We start from the raw sequence: 20,840 nt of genomic DNA, 5'->3' as shown, positions 1-20,840 counted from the left end.
AATGATGCCAACGTAATTGAGAAAATTTGATAGAAAATGCTTTTTGAAATAAATGAAGCAGGGGTAGGACATAAATAATTTGGCTGATTTATTAAAGGCAAATAGACTGTGCAAATAGATGCGCTGATTTCCCCCAGAGCTAAGTGAAGCTTCACTTTGTAAAGAATACCCAATCAGGTGCAAGGAAACTAAAACAGCATTACTGCTTGCACATGATTGGATGATGGAAATCAGCAGAGCTTCACCACATTCACTAAGAGAAAATGAGGGCATCTGCACTTGCAATGAGTACAGTACAGTCTATTTGCCTTTAGTAAATCAACACCAATGCCTTATAATCCCTCTCCATGACACCAGTTCTGTATATTGGTTGCTGATTTTATGCAAAAACACTTTATAACATTATTAATATCGACACACATACACTGGAAAATTTCAACAATGATCTTTTATCACATTGGAAATATTGTGTGATATGAAAAAAGTCATTATAGTAACTATACAAATTACTTACCAAACACATTAACTATGATGAGGGTTATACTGTACATGAGAAAAAGGAAGCTGAGAATGGAGAAGTTTACCAGTGAAGTAATATGAAAACAAAGAGAACAAACCAGTGTTGTCTGGCACCAGCATATGTGAGGATAACGGTGAAGAGGTATGTAGATTCTTTATGCCGAATATATGCATTGTACTATATGTTCAGATTAAGCCCCGGACCTTTAGGCAGCTAAATGCCCAGGCCAGGTTTTGCGATTCGGCACTGCGTCGCTTTAACAGACAATTGCGCGGTCGTGCGACGTGGCTCCCAAACAAAATTGGCGTCCTTTTTTCCCCACAAATAGAGCTTTCTTTTGGTGGTATTTGATCACCTCTGCGTTTTTTTTTTTTTTGCGCTATAAACAAAAATAGAGCGACAATTTTGAAAACAAAACAATATTTTTTACTTTTTGCTATAATAAATATCCCCCAAAAACATATATAAAATGTTTTTTTTCCTCAGTTTAGGCCGATACGTATTCTTCTACCTATTTTTGGTAAAAAAAATCGCAACAGGCGTTTATCGATTGGTTTGCGCAAAATTTATAGCGTTTACAAAATAGGGGAAAGTTTTATTGCATTTTTATAATTTTTTTTTTTTTTACTACTAATGGCGGCGATCAGAGATTTTTTTCGTGACTGCGACATTATGGCGGACACTTCGGACAATTTTGACACATTTTTGGGACCATTGTCATTTTCACAGCAAAAAATGCATTTAAATTGCATTGTTTATTGTGAAAATGACAGTTGCAGTTTGAGAGTTAAAGCGGGGGTTCACCCTATTAAAAATTTTTTTTTTTTTTTTTTATTCTAGCATAAAATTCGGCATCGTAGCGCGAGCTACAGTATGCCGGTCTTACATTTTTTATCCCCGTACTCACTGTGCTATTGTACATTGAAGATTCCGGGGAATGGGCGTTCCTATGGAGAGAGAAGGTGATTGACGGCCGGCCCTGGCACGTCACGCTTCTCCGGAAATAGCTGAAATAGGCTTGGCTCTTCACGGCGCCTGCGCATAGCCTGTGCGCAGGCGCCGTGAAGAGCCGAGACCTACTCCGGCTGTCTTCGGGGAGCATGACGTGCCAGAGCCGGCCGTCAATCATCCTCCCTCTCCATAGGCACGCCCATTCCCCGCGGGAGTCGGAATCCTGAATGTACAATAGCACAGTGAGTACGGAGATAAAAAATGTAAGACCGGCATACTGTAGCTCGCGCTACTATGCCGAATGTAATGCTGCACTGTTGTTAAGGAGGGTGAACCACCGCTTTAACCACAGGGGGCGCTGTAGGAGTTAGTGTACACTTAGTGTGTGTTTACAACTGTAGGGGGGTGTGGCTGTAGGACTGACGTCATTGATCGAGTCTCCCTATATAAGGGATCACTCGATTGATGCAGCACCATAGTGAAGCATGGGGAAGCCGTGTTTACATACGGCTCTCCCCGTTCTTCAGCTACGGGGAGCGATCGCGACGGAGCGGCTATAAACGAATAGCCGCGCCGTCGTCCCGGATCGCTCCATGCGGGAATCCGACCGCCGCATGTAGCGGACCCCCCACCCGCTAGAAGGCAAGGACGTACATGTATTTGCCTGTACGTGCCATTCTGTGGACGTACATATACATGCGGCAGTCAGGAAGTGGTTAAATGAGGGTCAGGGGGATCAATTCATCGAATTGCCCCAGTAGAGGATAAGGGGTCGGGGGCATTATATCCTCATCACCCGAGTCTTATTTTATTCTCATCATCTGAGTCTTATGCCGCGTACACACCATCACTTTTTGTGATGAAAAAAAAACAAAATTTTTAAAAACGTAATTTAAAATAACCTTGTGTGGGGAAAATGTTGTTTTATGTCTTCTGAAAAACAAAAAAAAAAATTCAAACATGCTTCAATTTTTTGTGTCGTTTTTCAAAACGTCGTTTTTTGTGTCATTTAAAATGATAGTGTGTGGGCAAAACGATGTTTAAAACAACGTTTTTAAACCCGCGCATGCTCAGAAGCAAGTTATGAAGCGAGCTTGAATGGAACAGAGTGCCGCTGTACGTGCTGAACGTAACGGCGCTTTGCTAGAGCATTTGAAAAAACGATGGTGTGTATGCTACGTCGTTTTTTAAAATGAAGTTTCAAATACGTAGTTTTTTTACATCACATAAAACGTCGTTTTTTTCTATCACAAAAAGTGATGGTGTGTACGCGGCATTATGCTCATTGTCTGAGTCTTATTTTATCCTCATTGTCTGAGTCTTATTTTATCCTCATTGTCTGAGTCTTATTTTATTCTCATCACCTGAGTCTTATTTTATCCTCATCGCCTGAGTCTTATTTTATTCTCATCATTTGAGTGTTATTTTATCCTCATCACCTGAGTCTTCTTTTATTCTCATCATTTGAGTCTTTTAATTTTATTCTCATCACCTGAGTCTTCTTTTATCCTCATCACCTGAGTCTTATTTTATCCTCATTACCTGAGTCTTATTTTATCCTCATCACCTGAGTCTTCTTTTATCCTCATCACCTGAGTCTTCTATTATCCCCATCACCTGAGTCTTATTTTATTCTCATCACCTGAGTCTTATTTTATTCTCATCACCTGAGTCTTATTTTATTCTCATCATTTGAGTCTTATTTTATTCTCATCATTTGAGTCTTAATTTTATTCTCATTACCTGAGTCTTCTTTTATCCTCATCACCTGAGTCTTATTGTATCCTCATCGCCTGAGTCTTATTTTATTCTCATCATTTGAGTCTTATTTTATCCTCATCACCTTAATCTTCTTTTATCCTCATCACCTGGGTCTTCTTTTATCCTCATCATCTGAGTCTTATTTTATTCTCATGATTTGAGTCTTATTTTATCCTCATCGTCTGAGTCTTCTTTTATCCTCATCACCTGAGTCTTATTTTATCCTCATCACCTGAGTCTTCTTTTATTCTCATCATTTGAGTCTTCTTTTATCCTCATCACTTGAGTCTTATTTTATCCCCATCACCTGAGTCTTATTTTATCCTCATCACCTGAGTCTTATTTTATTCTCATCACCTGAGTCTTATTTTATCCTCATCGCCTGAGTCTTATTTTATCCTCATCACCTGAGTCATATTTTATCTTCATCACCTGAGTCTTATTTTATTCTCATGACCTGAGTCTTCTTTTATCCTCATCACCTGGGTCTTATTATATCCTCATCACCTGAGTCTTATTTTATCCTCATCACCTGAGTCTTATTTTATCCTCACCACCTGAGTCTTATTTTATCCTCATCACCTGAGTCTTATTTTACACTAAACTTTAAGAAAAAGGCTCCATCCATAGAGAAACTCCATTGCTGTGATGAGAAAATCTCCCAGATGAAGCCCCAATTAGATAGCAGTAAATGGCCATCCCACTGGCGTCCATCCATAGAATAGAATATTAGTTTTGTGTAAACTTGGTAATGTTCCCGTTATCAAACGTATATTTGTTCTGTTTGCTTTTCTTCTAATTATAGGGTCTAATGCACAGAACAGTTGGTGTGGTGGTCACACAAACAGTCAGAATTTCGTATTTATTTTTGTAACCAGTTGCGAATTGGAATCAATTGTCTAACTACCCCTTCACTAGAAATTGGCAGCTAAAGGTGAATTTCTATTCACGCTCCAAATTTTTTTTCCCCAATGGTGTCTGGTGTTTGGATTACACGAACACGACAATCCACAAAAATAAATACATTTGACCAATCACTTTTTAATATGATGGGATATTAGAAGGAGGTAAAAAATTGCAGCCCCTTTCTTTTCCCCAGTACAGGTTCACTGTAAGGCCTTGTACACACGATAGGGTAGCCAGAAGACAACGGTCTGAAGGACGATGCTTTATAATCACTTTAATGGCATGAAGTTTGTACATTTGCTTTCGGTGGTAAAGATAAAAAGGGCAGATATAGTAACATAATCATGTTTTACATTGTTTCAGCACAATAATGTGCGCATGGAATATCTGATTCCATAACATGCAGCTAGGCTTTCCAAATAACACTACACTTTTGCATTCAAGTAAATGAAAAATAAAACATCCCAAAAAGCATTTCTATTGTGGTCCTATTAGTGTACCTAAGTGATCTCAGAAAAGGAAAGCTTCAAACACCAAGCTTTTTTTAAAAAAATTGATGTTTCCATTAGTGACAGACTATCATTAATGGTATGGCTCACCACAGGAGATAAGAACATTTCTTATATTATGTTACTTTGTAGCTTAGTGTGTAATAAGTGCTAAAATGATAGATTCCATCACTCCCCATTGTGCTAATTACCCCACATGACCCTGAACAATAATCCGGTTTTAAGATTCCGGTCTGCAATGTAAATGTACAGTAGTCGAGTCTTACCACACTTCTTACCATTTTTTGGTTGCACAGTACGAGGATTCAATACAGGAAATTATTCTAACAACACAGTCATTGCTGTAATAGCCAGTTTGGTGTGCAGATAAAACCACCAAGACGGCATCATATTCAACTATACCAAGAGATGGAATATACCCAGTTCATCAAATAGAATGGAAGAAGCTGATCTACTTTACTGACAGGAATCATAAACAGAACAGGAAAAAGGAGAAAGCGAATTTGGGAACACTATAAAGGAAAAACGGCTGGTAAGAAAATTCTTTGACTATGTATTGTCCTCCCTTCTGTTTCTCTTCGTCTTTTTATTACTGTTGTACTTTTCTTTCTGGTTTTCCTGTAGCCTGAAGCAAAGCTGACAATACCCAAAGCAGTAAAAGAAACAATAGGGCAACATGTCAGGGATATGCCCCAGAGCTCTAATATGTAAAAAGAGGAATTCTGGTTGTTACAAAATGACAGATCCCTAACTATTAAAATATTTTTTTATAGAAATAGTGATATGCATTTCAAAGTAATTGGTAAAGTAAATCTGAAGAAAAAAAGACATTGGGTTTAATTTACTAAAGGCAAATAGACTGATTTACATAAATCATTAGGACATTATTATTACTATTATTTAGGATTTATATAGCGCCAACAGTTTACGCAACACTTTATAATACAAAGGGGGACAGTTCAATTACAAAACAGTTCAATACAGAAGGAATAATAGGGCCCTGCTCATGGAGCTTACAATCTGAAGGGGGGGGGGGGGGTAGTACAAAAGGTAATAGCTGTGGGGGATGATCTGATGGGTACTGTTCTTAGATGGAGGTGTGGTAGGCTTCCCTGTATAAGTGAGTTTTCGAGGATCGCCTTATGGTGAACAGGGTAGGCGCTGACCAGCATACATTGGTATGGAGTTCCAGAGGCTTCGGAGAAGTCCTGGAGGCAAGTATGGGAGGAGGTAACAAGGGAGCTAGAGAGCTGGAGGTCTTGGGAGGAGCAGAGCAGATGATTTGGGCGATATCTGCAGATGAGGTTGGTGATGTAACTCAGGGAGATGTTGTGGACGGATTTGTACATTGTGGATAGCATTTATAATTTTACACGTTGGGCTAGTGGAAGCAAGTAAAGAGATTGGCACAGAGGGGCAGCAGTCAAGGATCGGTTAGTAAGGTGTATTAAGCTAACAGTAGCATTCATAATAGAAGTTGCAGTAGTCAAGGCAGTAAATAACCAAGAAGTGAATAAGTTGTTTTGTGGTGTCGTTAGTCAAGAAGGGGCAAATTCTGGAAATGTTGCGGAGGTTAAGGTGGCAAAATGTTTCCAGTGATTGGATGTGGGGTCCACTGATGTAGAGCAGACACAGCCCTCTGTCCTCTATAGGCTGTTGGATGGAAATGGATCGCCTGTCCGTTTACATCCCACTGTCATCTGATCTGATCCGCGAGATAGATGGGGAATGGATCCCCATCTGTCTGTTTTTAGCAGATAGGATGTTGGCGGGTGTCAACTCACACATGTCCGTTGACATCCGCTGCTCCATAGAGGGCAATGGATGGTCCAATTGGGTCCATCTAAAAAACTTATAGGCTGACCCGATCAGTCCGTCAATATATAAAATAGTATTTCTCGAATAAAGTAAAATATGTATTTCAGCTCTTCTATTACTTTTTTATTTGTCCTGTAAAGCTGCTAAAATAGCTTTAAGTTTTTAATTAAATACAGATATATTTTAACCCCCTGACTGTACAAAGTGCACTTTTTTCTCATACCATACTACCGTTGTTTTCAACTTCACAGGTAAGATGGACAAGCAAGGAAAGTGGTAAACACAAGACTTCAAAGTGGCAAATCACATTAAAACAAGTTTACTTTTCAGATTCTTAATCATGGGACATCAACCCAAATATTTTTTTTAGTTAGATAGAACTGAGGAGGTTTAGAAATGATTGCCAGATATTTAGCACTTTCTGTGTCCCTGTTAGAAAGTTATTCCCCACTTGCTGCTTGGTGAATCCTATACAAGAATCGGGTGTCACTGTTAAGCCTCGTACACACGATCAGTCCATCCGATCCGATTTTAACCGATGGTCGTGCCTACTAACGATCGGTTTTGACTTATCGGTTAGGAATCCATCGGTTAAATTTAAAGCAAGTTGGCTTTTTTTTAAATGATGGTTAAATAACCTATGGGGCCCACACACGATCGGTTTTGACCGATGAAAACAGTCCATCAGACCGTTGTCCTCTGTTTAACCTATTGTGTGTACGAGGCCTTAGTGGTCGCATTTTGATTCTTGAATTGCAAAGTTTTATGCTAAAAGAAAGATCCGTCATGTCGGAATTTTGTTGTGTAATCAAATTATTTTCTAAACATTAGTAGGGAAATCGATTGTAAGTAGTTTGAAAAAACTGACAGCGCATTTGCATTGATCATTGATCGACAATATTTTTTACCATTTCTGTCATTAACGATCAATAATATGTGAAAACAATAAATCCATGTATGGCAAGCTTAATTGGAAGGCAAAGATAAAAAAATAGGTCCTAACTCTTGCCAATTCTACAAGTTAGAATATTTTTGTCTATCTTGAGCCCAACTAAAGAGAATTGCCATAATTCCTTCCCAGTGATATATAGCAGAGAGACCAGAAGGTTTGGCAAATTGTACCACTGGGCTTACAGATAGCATTAAAAAACATGCAGAGGTACTAGTTCTCTCCCCTATATTTGAAAGATAAAAACAAATAGCCAGATTCAGGTAGAGCGGCGTATATTAGATTGGCGTAGCACATCTCATTTGTGCTACGCCGACGTAACATAGAGAGGCAAGAACAGTGGGCCAGATTCACAGTGGAGATACGACGGAGTATCTCAGATACTCCGTCGTATCTCAGATACTCCGTCGTATCTCAGATACTCCGTCGTATCTCAGATACTCCGTCGTATCTCTCAGAGTATCTATGCGACTGATTCATAGAATCAGTTACGCATAGATATCCCTAAGATCCGACAGGTGTAATTGTTTTACACTGTCGGATCTTAGGATGCAGTACCGAGGCCGCCGCTGGGGGGAGTTCGCATCGTAAACCAGCGTCGGGTATGCAAATTAGAAGTTACGGCGATCCACAACGGATTTTCGCGTTCGCTACGTCGCCGCTAGTCTAGTTTACCGTCGCAAAGTTAGTCGTCGTTTTGGGTGCCTTAACTTTACACAGCACACGTATGTGCTGTATAAAGTATGGCCGTCGTTCCCGCGTCGAAATTTAAAAATTCACGTCTTTTGCGTAAGACGTGCGGGAATACGAAAATACGCTACGCACATCGCCGTTCGAAAAAATGATGTCACGTCGCGCAAAGCACGGCGGGTAATTTAAAAGGGAGCATGCGCAGTAGGTCCGGCGCGGGAGCGCGCCTAATTTAAATGGCACACGCCCCTTTGAATTACGCAGGCTTACACCGGAGGCCGCCGGCATAGTTTTCATCGCAAGTGCTTTGTGAATCAGGCACTTGCGATGAAAACTTGCGGCGGTGTAACGTATCTACGATACGTTACGCCGCCGCACTTCTATCTGAATCTAGCCCAGTAAATTGGCCGGCGTAAGCCCGCCTAATTCAAAGTAGGAAGGTAGTGGGCGTGATACATTTAAATTAACCGTGACCGCATGTAAATGAAGGGCCGAACGAACGACGCATCTGTGCGCATTCTCAGAATCACGTCGCATATACTCCCTAAGATACGACGGCTCAATGTGTACGACGTGAACGTAACCTACGCCCAGCCCCATTCACGTACGACTTACATAAACTACGTAAAATACGACGGCTGTTCCGACGTCCATACCCTAACATGACTTAGACCTGCTATTGTGTGGAATAACTTTACGCCGGACGTACGCCTTATGCAAATGGCGTAGCTTACTGCGACGGGCGCAAGTACGTTCGTGAATCTGCGTATCTAGGTCATTTACATATTCGACGCGTAAATAAATGGAATCGCCCCTAGCGGCTATCGTAAATATGCGCCCAAGATACGACGGCGTAGGAGACTTATGTCGGTCAGATGGAGCCGAAATTCAGGCGTATCTTCTTTGCAGAATCACACGCGCATCCATGGACTTATGCGGCGTATCATTAGATACGTCGGAGTAAGTCTTTGTGAATCCGGCTAAAAAGGTTTTGTCTGATGTTCTACTCTAACTAAAACACGGATATTTTTCCACAGAGCACAAACACTGCAGTACAGTAGGAACCCTGTTCGAATCAAGATCACCCAATCCAAGACAAAGTGACTTCTGAGTCATGAATGTGTTTATAGTGTGAAACATACAATTAACTCATTTTGAATTGCTGCATGTCAGAATTCCGAAGTAGAAGTGATAGTACATTATGTCATTTATTATGTATATGAAAGCCCACAGTAAAAAAACTTCTTTAGCAAATATATTGGCATTAGACTAAGCAATAACTCACCCACCATTTTTGTCTCACGTCAGAGGAGGATATAGCATTGTGCAGAGAGTACAGCTGCACAAAGGGTCCTCTGGGACTTAAGGGTCCATTTACAGTTTATAGGGATCAGGCAGAGTCTGAAAACTTCTTCCACTGTTACTTATGCCTCGTACACACGATCAGAATTTCTGATGAAAAAAGTCAGACGGAATTTTTTCATGGGATATTCCGACCGTGTGTGCCCCATCACAGTTTTTCCTTCGGAAATTCCGACGGACTTAGAAAGAGAACATTCTATCGGAAATTCCGTTCATCTGTATCGAACTCCGACGGAGAAAAAAACATGCATGCTCAGAATCAAGTTGACGCATGCTCGGAAGCATTGAACTTCAATTTTCTTAGCTCGTCGTAGTGTTGTACGTCACCGCATTCTTGATGGTCGGAATTTGGTGTGACAGTGTGCATGCAAGACAGCTTAAACAAAATTCCATCTGAAAAATCTGTCAGAGCTTATCTCGATGGAAATTTTGATCGTATTTACAAGGCATTAGACCTGGAAACTGCTCTGTTCTAGGGCAAGTGAAAAGTCGGAGGCCTTCCTTCATGATGCCTTAACCATGTTCCAGGTTTTTTTTTTTTTTTTTTGTCAAATTAGTTTATTGGGTTTAAAGTAAAGAGAAAACAGTAGATACAATTGACAATAAAAGATTACAGAAAAATAAAAATGGTATCATGTAATAAGAGAGTATTTGAAACATAGACAAATCCAATAAATATTTGTAGATCCTATGAGGAATATTAAAGGAATCATTAAAGCAGGTTATAGTCAAACCAATCATGTTAGTCTATTGCATTTGAACTCATATAAAATATTATAGAATATTGTGATATAAATGGAACCGGATATAATTATGATATGAACTATAGCTATGGAGCAATTGTAATTTTAGCAATGAATCGGTTCAAAAACTGACCGAAATAGGGGGGAGAAGGATCTTATTCATGTTAAATATTAAAACAATAGGAGCAAAATTAGATATCGTATTTACATATTCACATTTACCATTTTATATAATGAGATAGCTTGAGCTATATATTTGAAGAAGTGAGAGATAAAAGAAAGAAAAAGGACAGAATGTGGAGTATAAAAAGTGGAAAGTGATGAAAACAATAGGATAGGAAAGGCAGTACAGGATAGAGGAAAGGCTCCGGGATCGTTACATAATAGAGATAGTAATAATATAGAGGGACTGTATCCAGAATGTTATTGGCTTACAATATCCTACCAAGGTCTCAATAGAGAATCATCTGGGTTAGATGAGATAGTATAGGTCACCCATGGGTTCCATATTGTTTCATATATGTCTATGGAATCATTGGTTATGGCTTCTGATTTTGAGTGGAGCATGGCTTGATGTACTCTATTTCTGGTTTCAGAAACTAGAAGCGTAGCTGTTTTCCAAGCTTTGGAGATGGTTTGCTTTGCGGCTGTAGTGATTTGTAGGAACAGTTTAAATTGAGCATAGGACATACAATCCGGTTTTAAATTTAGGAGTGCGGTAGTCGGATCAGGAGTAATGGATTTCTTGAAAACTGCTGAAATCATGAGGAATATTTCTTTCCAGTAATTTTTTGTAACAGGGCACTCCCAGAAAATATGTAAATGTGTTCCCGGATCACCACAGCCGCGAAAACAAAGCGGGGAATAATGGGGAGCAAATTTTGCTATTCTAACAGGAACCAAATACCAGTACATGAGAACTTTATAATTTGTTTCCATAGCAAGTATATATTGGGAGGACGTTTTAGTATTTGACCATACTTTATTCCAGGTAGATATATCTATATTGAAACCAAGGTCGTTCATCCATTTTTCAGCATATGAAGGTAATTTTGCGGTAAGCTTAGTACTTAGTTGGCTATATAGTATTGAAATGAGTCCTCTTGAATGAGGATTTCGTTTACATATTCGTTCAAACTGCGTCATGTCACTCAATTTATTTATACCTTGTAAATATGGTGCAAAGAAATTTTTAATTTGTAAATAGCGAAAAATTTCTGATGCCGGAAGTTTATGACTTTCACGTATTTCTGGAAATGTTTTAAATGAGGCAGGTTTTAAAAAGTCACAACATTGTGTTAGACCCGCTGAAATCCATCTTGTGAAGGTTCTAGGAAATGTGAGGGCTGGGTAAAACTTTGAGTTTCTCATAAAAGATATGAGGGGTACATGTGGGGATTGTAAACCCTGGGTCATTTTAAATCTTTCCCAAATAGTGATTGTATGTTTTGTAATCTTATTGTCGATTATTTTGTGGTTAGAGGAGGTGGACCATATGAGATTTGGTATAGAGATTGGGTCGCTATCAATGGTTTCAATTACTACCCATAGTGGAATTTCGTGGCTTACATGGTATTTGGGAATGTTTGCTATTTGCGCAGCATGAAAATAAGTGGCAAAGTTTGGAAAACCTAAACCTCCTTTAAGTTTAGGGAGGTATAGGGTGTGTGGAGAGATTCGAGATTTTAAAGTGCTCCATATAAATGATTGTGTTTTTCGTTGTAGGTTTCTGAGGAAGTAGGCTGGAATAGGAATGGGTAAAACTCTAAAGAGATATAACATTTTGGGTAATATAGTCATTTTTATAACATTTATTTTACCTAACCAAGATAAGGGGAGAGTGGACCATTGCTTTAAATAATTTGAAATTTTCCGTAACAGTGGGGGGTAGTTGGCGGAGAAAATATCTTTTAGATCAGGGGTAAGTACAATACCTAGATATGAGAGATGTGTCGCGGACCATGTAAAAGGGAGGGATATCTTCGCTTGTTGAAGTATATCTGGGGGCAAAGAAACGTTTAAAGCTATAGATTTTTGCATGTTTATTTTTAATCCAGATATATGGGCAAAATGGTCAAGTTTGTTTATAACGTTGGGAGCTGTAATATGGGGGGAGGACATGAAAATTAAAATATCATCAGCAAATAAGCAGAGTTTATGATGGTGGCCAGCCAGTTCTATACCTTTAATTAATGGATTTTTTCTAATAGCTTGAGCTAGGGGTTCGATGAGTAAGGCAAATAACAGTGGGGAGAGGGGGCACCCCTGGCGAGTGCCTCTGTTAATATTGAACATAGCTGATTTATACCCTGCATACTTGATGTATGCCTTTGGGTTATTATATAAAGATGTGACCCAACTAAGGAAATGTGGGCCAAAGCCCCATCTTTGTAAAGTGAAATGTACGTAGGGCCACGTTACCGTGTCAAAGGCTTTTTTGATGTCTAGTGACAGTGGCTGCTTGGATCAGCAACAAGGCCCTACGAACATTATCAGTTGCTTGGCGCATTGGGATAAAACCAACCTGGTCGTTACTTATTAAGGTACCTATTATGCTATTGAATCGGGTTGCAATCACTTTTGCTAATAATTTTATATCTATATTTAAGAGCGATATAGGTCTAAAATTAGCACAGGAAGAGTCATCAGATTGTGGCTTAGGAATCATAGATATAATTGCTGTTAGAGTTTCAGATCTGAATGATTGGTTATTAATGATGGAGTTGAATGCTTCTAACATCATGGGAGTTAATATATGTGAGAATTTTTTATAGTAAAGGGCTGAAAACCCATCTGGTCCCGGACGCTTATTAGGTTTGAGGCATTTGATTGCTTGTTCAATTTCAATGGGAGTGATGGGGCTTTCAAGGCTTTCATAATGACTTTGGGATAGAGTAGGGAGTTTTATTTGAGAAAAAAAAGTTTCTGCTGAGGATTGGTCGAAAGAGCCTTCTTTTTTATACAAGGAGGTGAGATGTTTGTGGAAGGTATGAAGGATATTGACTGGATTACTTGTATATTTATCATGGGAGATTTTCAGTCGGATTGGTTTGGATGGGTTGTTTAGTTTTTTAAGTGCATGTGCAAGGAGAGTGCCAGGTTTATTGGCTTGGAAGTAGTATTTTTGTTTGGATTTACGAAGAGTTTTATCTACAGATTCGGATAAAAATAGGTCTAGATTTAAGCTAGCTTTCTCGAGTTGTGTTTTATTCTGCGGTGTAGGGCTAGATTGGAATTTATTATGACAATTGTTAAATTCAGTTTCAAGTTTTTGTTGCAGTTTTTTCTTTTCTTTCTTTTGATGTGATGCTTGACGTAAGCAATACCCTCTAAGGACAGGCTTATGCGCTTCCCATTGTGTTAGTGGGGATATATCTGAGGATTTATTATTTTTTAAGTATTCTTTTAGGGCATTTTCTAGGTCTTGAGAGAGTGAAGGGTGTGATAAGAGAGAGTTGTTTATTTGCCACGTTGAGTCTTGTGCTTTTGGAAGTAATGAGTTAAAGGTATGTTCCAGGTTTTTAATATCCAGGTGATGTTGGGCAGAATGTACCATCCTCATTCCCTGCCTAAACAACACTGCAGCATGCAGAGTGCTTCTCTATTTCCCCTTTTACACCCCTTTGGATTATAAGTGAAGACGTTTATTTTATTTTTGTCAGACTGCAGTTATTCAATGTGAGCTACAAGTTTAGGATATCAAAACAGTTACCCCCATCTGTGTCTATCTATCTTTACTATATTACCAAAAGTATTGGGACACCTGCCTTTACACGCACATGAACTTTAATGGTATCCCAGTCTTAGTCTGTAGGGTTCAATATTGAGTTGGCCCCCCTTTGCAGCTATAACAGCTCCAACTCTTCTGGGAAGGCTGTCCACAAGGTTTAGGAATGTGTCTATGGGAATTTTTGACCATTCTTCCAGAAGCACATTTGTGAAGTCAGGTACTGATGTGGACCAGAAGGTCTGGCTCACTGTCTCTGCTCTGATTCATCAAATGCCCAAATGTGTTCTATTGGGTTGAGGGCATGACTCTGTGCAGGCCAGTCAAGTTCCTCCACCTCAAATTTGCTCATCAGTGTCTTTATGGACCTTGCTTTGTACACTGGTCCAAATCTTTTGGTGGAGGGCGGATTATGATGTTGGGTTGTTTTTCAGGGGTTGGGCTTGGCCAGCGAATGGAACTCTGAAAGCATCAGCGTAACAAGACATCTTGGACAATTACCTGCTCCCAACTTTGTGGGAACAGTTTGGGATGGCCCCTTCCTGTTCTACCATGACTGCGAACCAGTGCCCAAAGCAAGGTCCATAAAGACATGGATGAGCAAGTTTGGGTTGGAGGAACTTGACTGGCCTGCACAAAGTCCTAACCTCATAGCCGAGAGCCAGGCCTTCTTATCAACATCAGTACCTGACCTCACAAATGCGCTTCTGGAAGAACAATCAAACATTCCCATAGACACACTCCTAAACATTGTGGACAGCCTTCCCAGAAGAGTCAAAGCTGTTTAGCTGCAAAGGGTGGGCCAACTCAATATTGAACCCTATGGACTAAGACGCTATTAAAGTTCATGTGTGTGTAAAGGCAGGTGTCCCAATACTTTTGGTAATATAATGTATGTATGTATCTATCTTTCATCGAGGAACTTTTGCAACTTTTGTAAACCTTTGCATTGTTAGTTCCTGGAGGGTGGCAACTCATTTGTATGTACATTGGATTGTGTAATTATAATTTTAAGCCCCACTAGAAAGAACAAAGGGCCAGATCCACAAAAGGGATACGACGGCGTATCTGCTGATACGCCGTCGTATTCCCTGTTTCTAACTATGCGGCTGATTCATAGAATCAGTTACGCATAGCTAGTCCTAAGATCCGACAGGTGTAATGGACTTACACTGTCGGATCTTACAGTAGGATGCAGTACCGTGGCCGCCGCTGGGGGCATTTCTCGTCGTAATCCAGTGTCGGGTATGCAAATTAGCACTTACGGAGATCCACAAAGCTTTTTCCCTTCGTTAAGTTGCCGTTAGTGTTAGTTTGCCGTCGCAAAGATAGGGCTACTTTTACAAAGTGTAAAGTTAGTACACCATGTAAAAGTATACCCGTCTTTCCCGCGTCGCTGTCAAATTTTTTTTTTTCCCGCCGCATCTCTTTTTTACCCGTCGCGATTCACAAAACTCGGGGCAACGTAACGTAATGCAAAGCACGTCGGGAAAATAGCGTCGGAAGCATGCGCAGTACGTCCGGCGCGGGAGCGCGCCTAATTTAAATGGGACTCGCCCCATTTGAATTGGCCCGCCTTGCGCCGGACTGATTTAGGATGCACCGCCGCAAAATTTCCAGGTAAGTGCTTTGTGGATCGGGCACTAACTTGGGCAATTTGCGGCGGTGTAACTTAAATCACAAAAGTTACGTTGAGCCCGCTGGTTGTGGATCTGGCCCATAGTATTTTTTGGCACATGGCCTTTTGCCCAGCTGTTCTTAACTACTTGCCGACCGCCCACCGCCGTTATACGTCATCACTTTAAAGATGAATATCTCGGTAACGGCAGCAGCTGCTGCCACAATCGAGATATTCATCTCTTCAGTGGGCGGTCCGGTACACGATAACGGCGGTCTCCGCGGCGGATTCGACGCGAGATCGCCGTTATCGGTGGCGGGAGAGGCCCCCCCCCCTCCCGCCGCTTACCGTAGCCGTCGGTAGCGGCGGAGGGGATCGGGACCATTCGGCAGCTGAGCGGGGACCAGACTGAAGGAAAAATCTCCTTCGCCCGTCCCCATAGCTCTGCTGGGCGGAAGTGACGTCAAAACAAATTTTTTAAATGTCGCCTATCAAGATTTTTAAGGGTAAAAGTTTGACGCCATGCCACGAGCGGGCGCAATTTTTAAGCGTGACATGTTGGGTATCATTTTACTCGGCGTAACATTATCTTTCACAATATATAAAAAAATTGGGCCAAGTTTATTGTTGTCTTATTTTTTAATTTAAAAAAGTGAATTTTTTCCAAAAAAAGTGCGCTTGTAAGACCACTGCGCAAATACGGTGTGACAAAAAGTATTGCAATGACTGCCATTTTATTGTCTAGGGTGTTAGAAAAAAAATATATAATGTTTGGGGGTTTTAAGTAATTTTCTAGCAAAAAAATATGTTTTAGTCTCGTAAACACCGACTCTGAAAAACAGGCCCGGGGCTAAAGTGGTTTATGTATTTTTTTTTTTTAATGACTTAATGTACTTTTCTTGCGAGTCAATGCACTGAAAACTAATGTATATTGTGTGATTCTAATATATGATAATTTATTCTCTTACAGCCATGGACTCTGACATTTTCAACTTTTCTGATAGTTCATCATCGTCCAAAAACTGTACAGGGGGCATTAGAATGGAACGAGTTGTCTTCCCCATTCTATACACAGTTACATTCTGTCTTGGAGTTATCATGAACAGCCTATCCGTTTGTATTTTTTGCAAAGTCCCTACCAACAGTGTTTTTATTGTATATCTTAAAAATACTGTGGCAGCTGATATAATTATGACCCTGGCACTGCCTTTTAAGATAGTTACAGATTCAGAACTTGCACCATGGCAGGTGAAAGTCTTTGTCTGCCGTTGTTCTGCAGTGGTATTTTACTCGGCTATGTACGTCAATATAATACTTCTTGGACTCATAGGATTGGATCGCTTTCTTAAGATTGTACAACCATACAAAAGAGGATGCATGGATCGGCTTCGTATAGCTAAATGGATATCTTTGTCTGTGTGGATCGGCATATTTGGACTATCAATGCCTAACATGTTGTTAAACAGCACAAAAGCAACACCTGAAAATGTTAACCGCTGTTCTAACCTCAAAACTCCACTGGGCATAGGATGGCACAAAGCTGTCACTTACATCAGCCAATTGATTTTTTGGTCCGTTTTAATTTCCATGACAGTTTTTTATACAATAATAAGCAAAAAGGTTTATGAATCTTATGTAAAATCTCACAGTAAAGACAAAGCTTCGAGAAAGAACACCAAAGCCAAAGTTTTTGTTGTAGTAATTGTATTTTTCCTGTGCTTTGCGCCCTACCATTTTACGAGGGTACCCTATACATTTAGCCAGGGTGGAATCATAACAGATTGTAACATCGACAGAAATTTATTCCTATCTAAAGAAAGTACTTTGTGGCTTGCTGCCACCAATGTATTCATGGACCCTTTCATCTATGTAGTTCTCTGTAAGCCATTTAGAAAACTCATACCTGGATTTAGCAGTCCAGGAAACTCAAGCCAGGAAACGCCCTTCAACGAGTCAACGATGTAGGCCAAAACAAGATTACATTTGGCTTAGAGATAAGAATGTGGTTGTATATTACAGCATCGCCAGTTATGAAACAGCTGGAACAAGACTAGTGTAATGAATATTTCAGGTTGTTTTCTTCTTATTTCTATTACATTTTAGTCCAACCGTCTTCCCACATCCTTCTGAACCCTATACACCCACCATAGACCTCAGAACAGTAGGCAATCTTGCTCAAGATCCATGGCTCAGGCCTCGTACACACGACCGAGTTTCTCGGCAAAAACCAGCAAGAAACTTGCTGAGATTTTTTTTTTTGCCGAGGAAACCGGTCGTGTGTACATTTTTCGACGAGGAAACTGTCGAGGATCCCGTCGAGCCAAAAAGAGAGCATGTCTTCTTTTTCCTCGACGGGAATGGAGAAACTTGCCTTGTCGAGTTCCTCGACAGCCTAACAAGGAACTTGATGAGGAAAACAATGTGTTTCGCCGAGTTCCTCGGTCCTGTGTACGAGGCTTAAGGTGAGTGGCTCTTCCATCCTCACAGGCAGAAGACTGTGATGTACTGTGCATCGGTGGGCTTTTCTTCACAATATGGAACCCCCTACTAATTGGGCTTCTTCTGTCTCTGAAGAAAAAGGCAGTTTTCTGTGGCCTGCCAGCACCATGGAAGATGAAAAGCTGCCCAAGACTACATTACTGACCATGAATAGAGGATGCTTTCCGCACATCCTGGAAGTTTAGGTATATAAAATAGTTGTGGTTTCTAAGTGTAATAGTTAAATCTGTTTTCTTGTTTTACAATCATAAATACATAATTTTGTACTTATCTTACTCATAATCAAATCTACTCAACTTCCCAATAAATAGAAAAAAAAGATTTACTTCATTCCAGAACATCTGCTAGCAAGATTTGAGAAGCAAAGCTAATGTACTCAGATAATGAAACGCCAAAATCATGAGACTTCCACACACAAGGATGTTCTAAAATAATTATTTTTTACTGTAGGTTCTCCTGTTTAACCACTTCAGCCCCAGAAGGATTTACCCCCTTAATGACCAGGCCATTTTTTGCAATACCGCACGTGTCGCTTTAACTGACAACTGCGCGATCATTCCACACTGTACCCAAACAAAATGTATGACCTTTTATTCCCACAAATAGAGCTTTCTTTTGGTGGTATTTAATCGCCTCTGCAATAAATTATTTTTTTCGACATAAACAAAAAAAGACTGACAATTTAGAAAAAAACTATTATTTTTTACTTTCCGCTAGAATACATATCCCAAAAATATATGTATAAAAAACAAATGTATTCATCAGTTTAGGTCAATAATTATTCTTCTACTTATTATTGGTAAACAAAATTGCAATAAGCGTATATAGATTGGTTTGCGCGAAAGGTATAGCGTCTACAAACTTTGGGATAGGTTTATGGCCTTTTATTGTTTTTTATTGTTTTTACTGGTAATGAAGGCGATCTGCGATTTTTAGCAGGACTGCGAAACTGCGGCAGACACATCTGACCCCAAGTGACACTTTATTGAGGACCAGTGACATTAAAATAATTCACTGATCAATGTATAAATGTCACTGGCAGGGGTTAACTGTGTTCCCTGGGTGTGTTCTAACTGTGTAGGGGATGGGCTTACTGAGACAACACAGAGACTGCTGTTCAGCAACTCAGAACTCTGATCTGTCAGATAGGAACAGCAGATGTCAGTATTGTGAGCGATATCGATTAGGGAAGTGCTTGCTGTACCCCAGTGATTCTGCCCTAACCCAATAGTGTGTGATATCAGCCTTACAATTGTATTTCAGGCATTCTTTTATGTATCAGTGTCTAGATTGTGTGCAGGGGCGGACTGACAACTCATGTGTCCCCCGGGCAATAGGAGATTATGGGGCCCCCGGCAATGGGAGATTATGGGGCCCCCAGGCAATTGAACATTATGGGGCCCCCGGGCAATAGGAGATTATGGGGCCCCCAGGCAATAGATTATGGGGCCACACAGTATATACAAACACACATATACAGTATACATACACAGTATACACACACAATATACACACACAGTATACATACACACAGAATACACATACACACATTGAAAAGGTACTGGAGAGGTGGGGAAGCTATAATCTTGGGATTTAAAAAAAAACAGATTTTTACATACTGTTTCTGGTCTTACTGAGGCTGGCAACTCTGATGGGGCCCCCTAGTGGCATGGGGCCCTCGGGCAGTGCCCAAGTGCCTGAATGGTCAGTCCCCCCCTGATTGTGTGTACAGTGCACTACAACATAAAGGAACAATTACACAATATACAAAATGGGGAGCACAAAAGACTATGAACTTTTTTTAACAAAGCCATTCCTGTACATACATATCATGTTAACAGAAACATTACTGTACTAAATAGAGACTGCTTATATGACCCTTTCCTTTACAGAAAATAACTAAGTATAGAAACTAATGTATTTAATTTATACAGCACTATGGGCTAGATTCAGATACCTTTATGCGGGCGTATCGTATGTCCTATACGCTACGCCACCGTAACTTTGAGAGGCGAGTATGGTATTCAGAAAGATTTTGCGGCCGAAGTTACGGCGGCGTAGCGTATTAGGGCCGGCGTTAGCCCGCCTAATTCAAATGTTGAAGCTGTGGGCGTGTTTTATGTAAATTAAGTGTGACCCCATGTAAATGACGTTTCTAACGAACGGCGCATGCGCCGTCCGTAAACGTATCCCAGTGCGCATGCTCCAAATAGTCCATGCTTTCGACGTGAACGTAACCTACGCCCAGCCCCATTCACGGACGACTTACGCAAACGACGTAAAACGTGAAAAATTTAATGCGGTTTCGACGTCCATACTTAACATTGGCTGCACCATGGTTTTGGTGGTTTATCTTTACGCCTGAAAACGCCTTACGTAAACGGAGTATCTTTACTGCGACGGGCAAGCGTACGTTCGTGAATAGGCGTATCTTGCTGATTTACATATTCTAGGAGTAAATCAGCGTACACGCCCCTAGCGGCCAGTGTAAATAGGCAGTTAAGATACGACGGCGTAGGAGACTTACGCCGGCCGTATCTTAGCAACATTTAAGCGTATCTCAGTTTGAGCATACGCTTAAAGTTGCGACGGCGCGGATTCGGACTTACGACGGCGTATCTACTGATACGCCGTCGTAAATCTATATGAATCTGGCCCTATTGCTACAGTTTACATCAGTATCAAAAGCATACCACATCTAATAAATGGGGACGTGTCAGCTAAACACAGCTTTACATTATTACATATCAGTTTAAAAGAGGCATTTTTAGGTGGAACCATCCACTA

At 40.4% G+C, this 20,840-nt stretch overlaps 1 protein-coding gene across 1 annotated transcript; it reads left to right on the top strand.

Annotated features, from left to right (window-relative positions):
• Nucleotides 1-298: 298 nt before the first annotated feature.
• On the top strand, nt 299-17,557 carry LOC120936663 (P2Y purinoceptor 13-like). Its single transcript, XM_040349177.1, has 3 exons — nt 299-661; nt 4,944-5,179; nt 16,525-17,557. The coding sequence occupies exon 3, from the start codon at nt 16,527-16,529 to the stop codon at nt 17,517-17,519; it is 993 nt and encodes a 330-aa protein (XP_040205111.1). The 5' UTR covers nt 299-661; nt 4,944-5,179; nt 16,525-16,526; the 3' UTR covers nt 17,520-17,557.
• Nucleotides 17,558-20,840: the final 3,283 nt, after the last annotated feature.

The sequence above is a fragment of the Rana temporaria genome, chromosome 4 (genome assembly GCF_905171775.1).
Source record: "Rana temporaria chromosome 4, aRanTem1.1, whole genome shotgun sequence".
NCBI classification, from domain to species: domain Eukaryota; kingdom Metazoa; phylum Chordata; class Amphibia; order Anura; family Ranidae; genus Rana; species Rana temporaria.
This window is presented reverse-complemented; position numbering and strand designations above follow the sequence as displayed.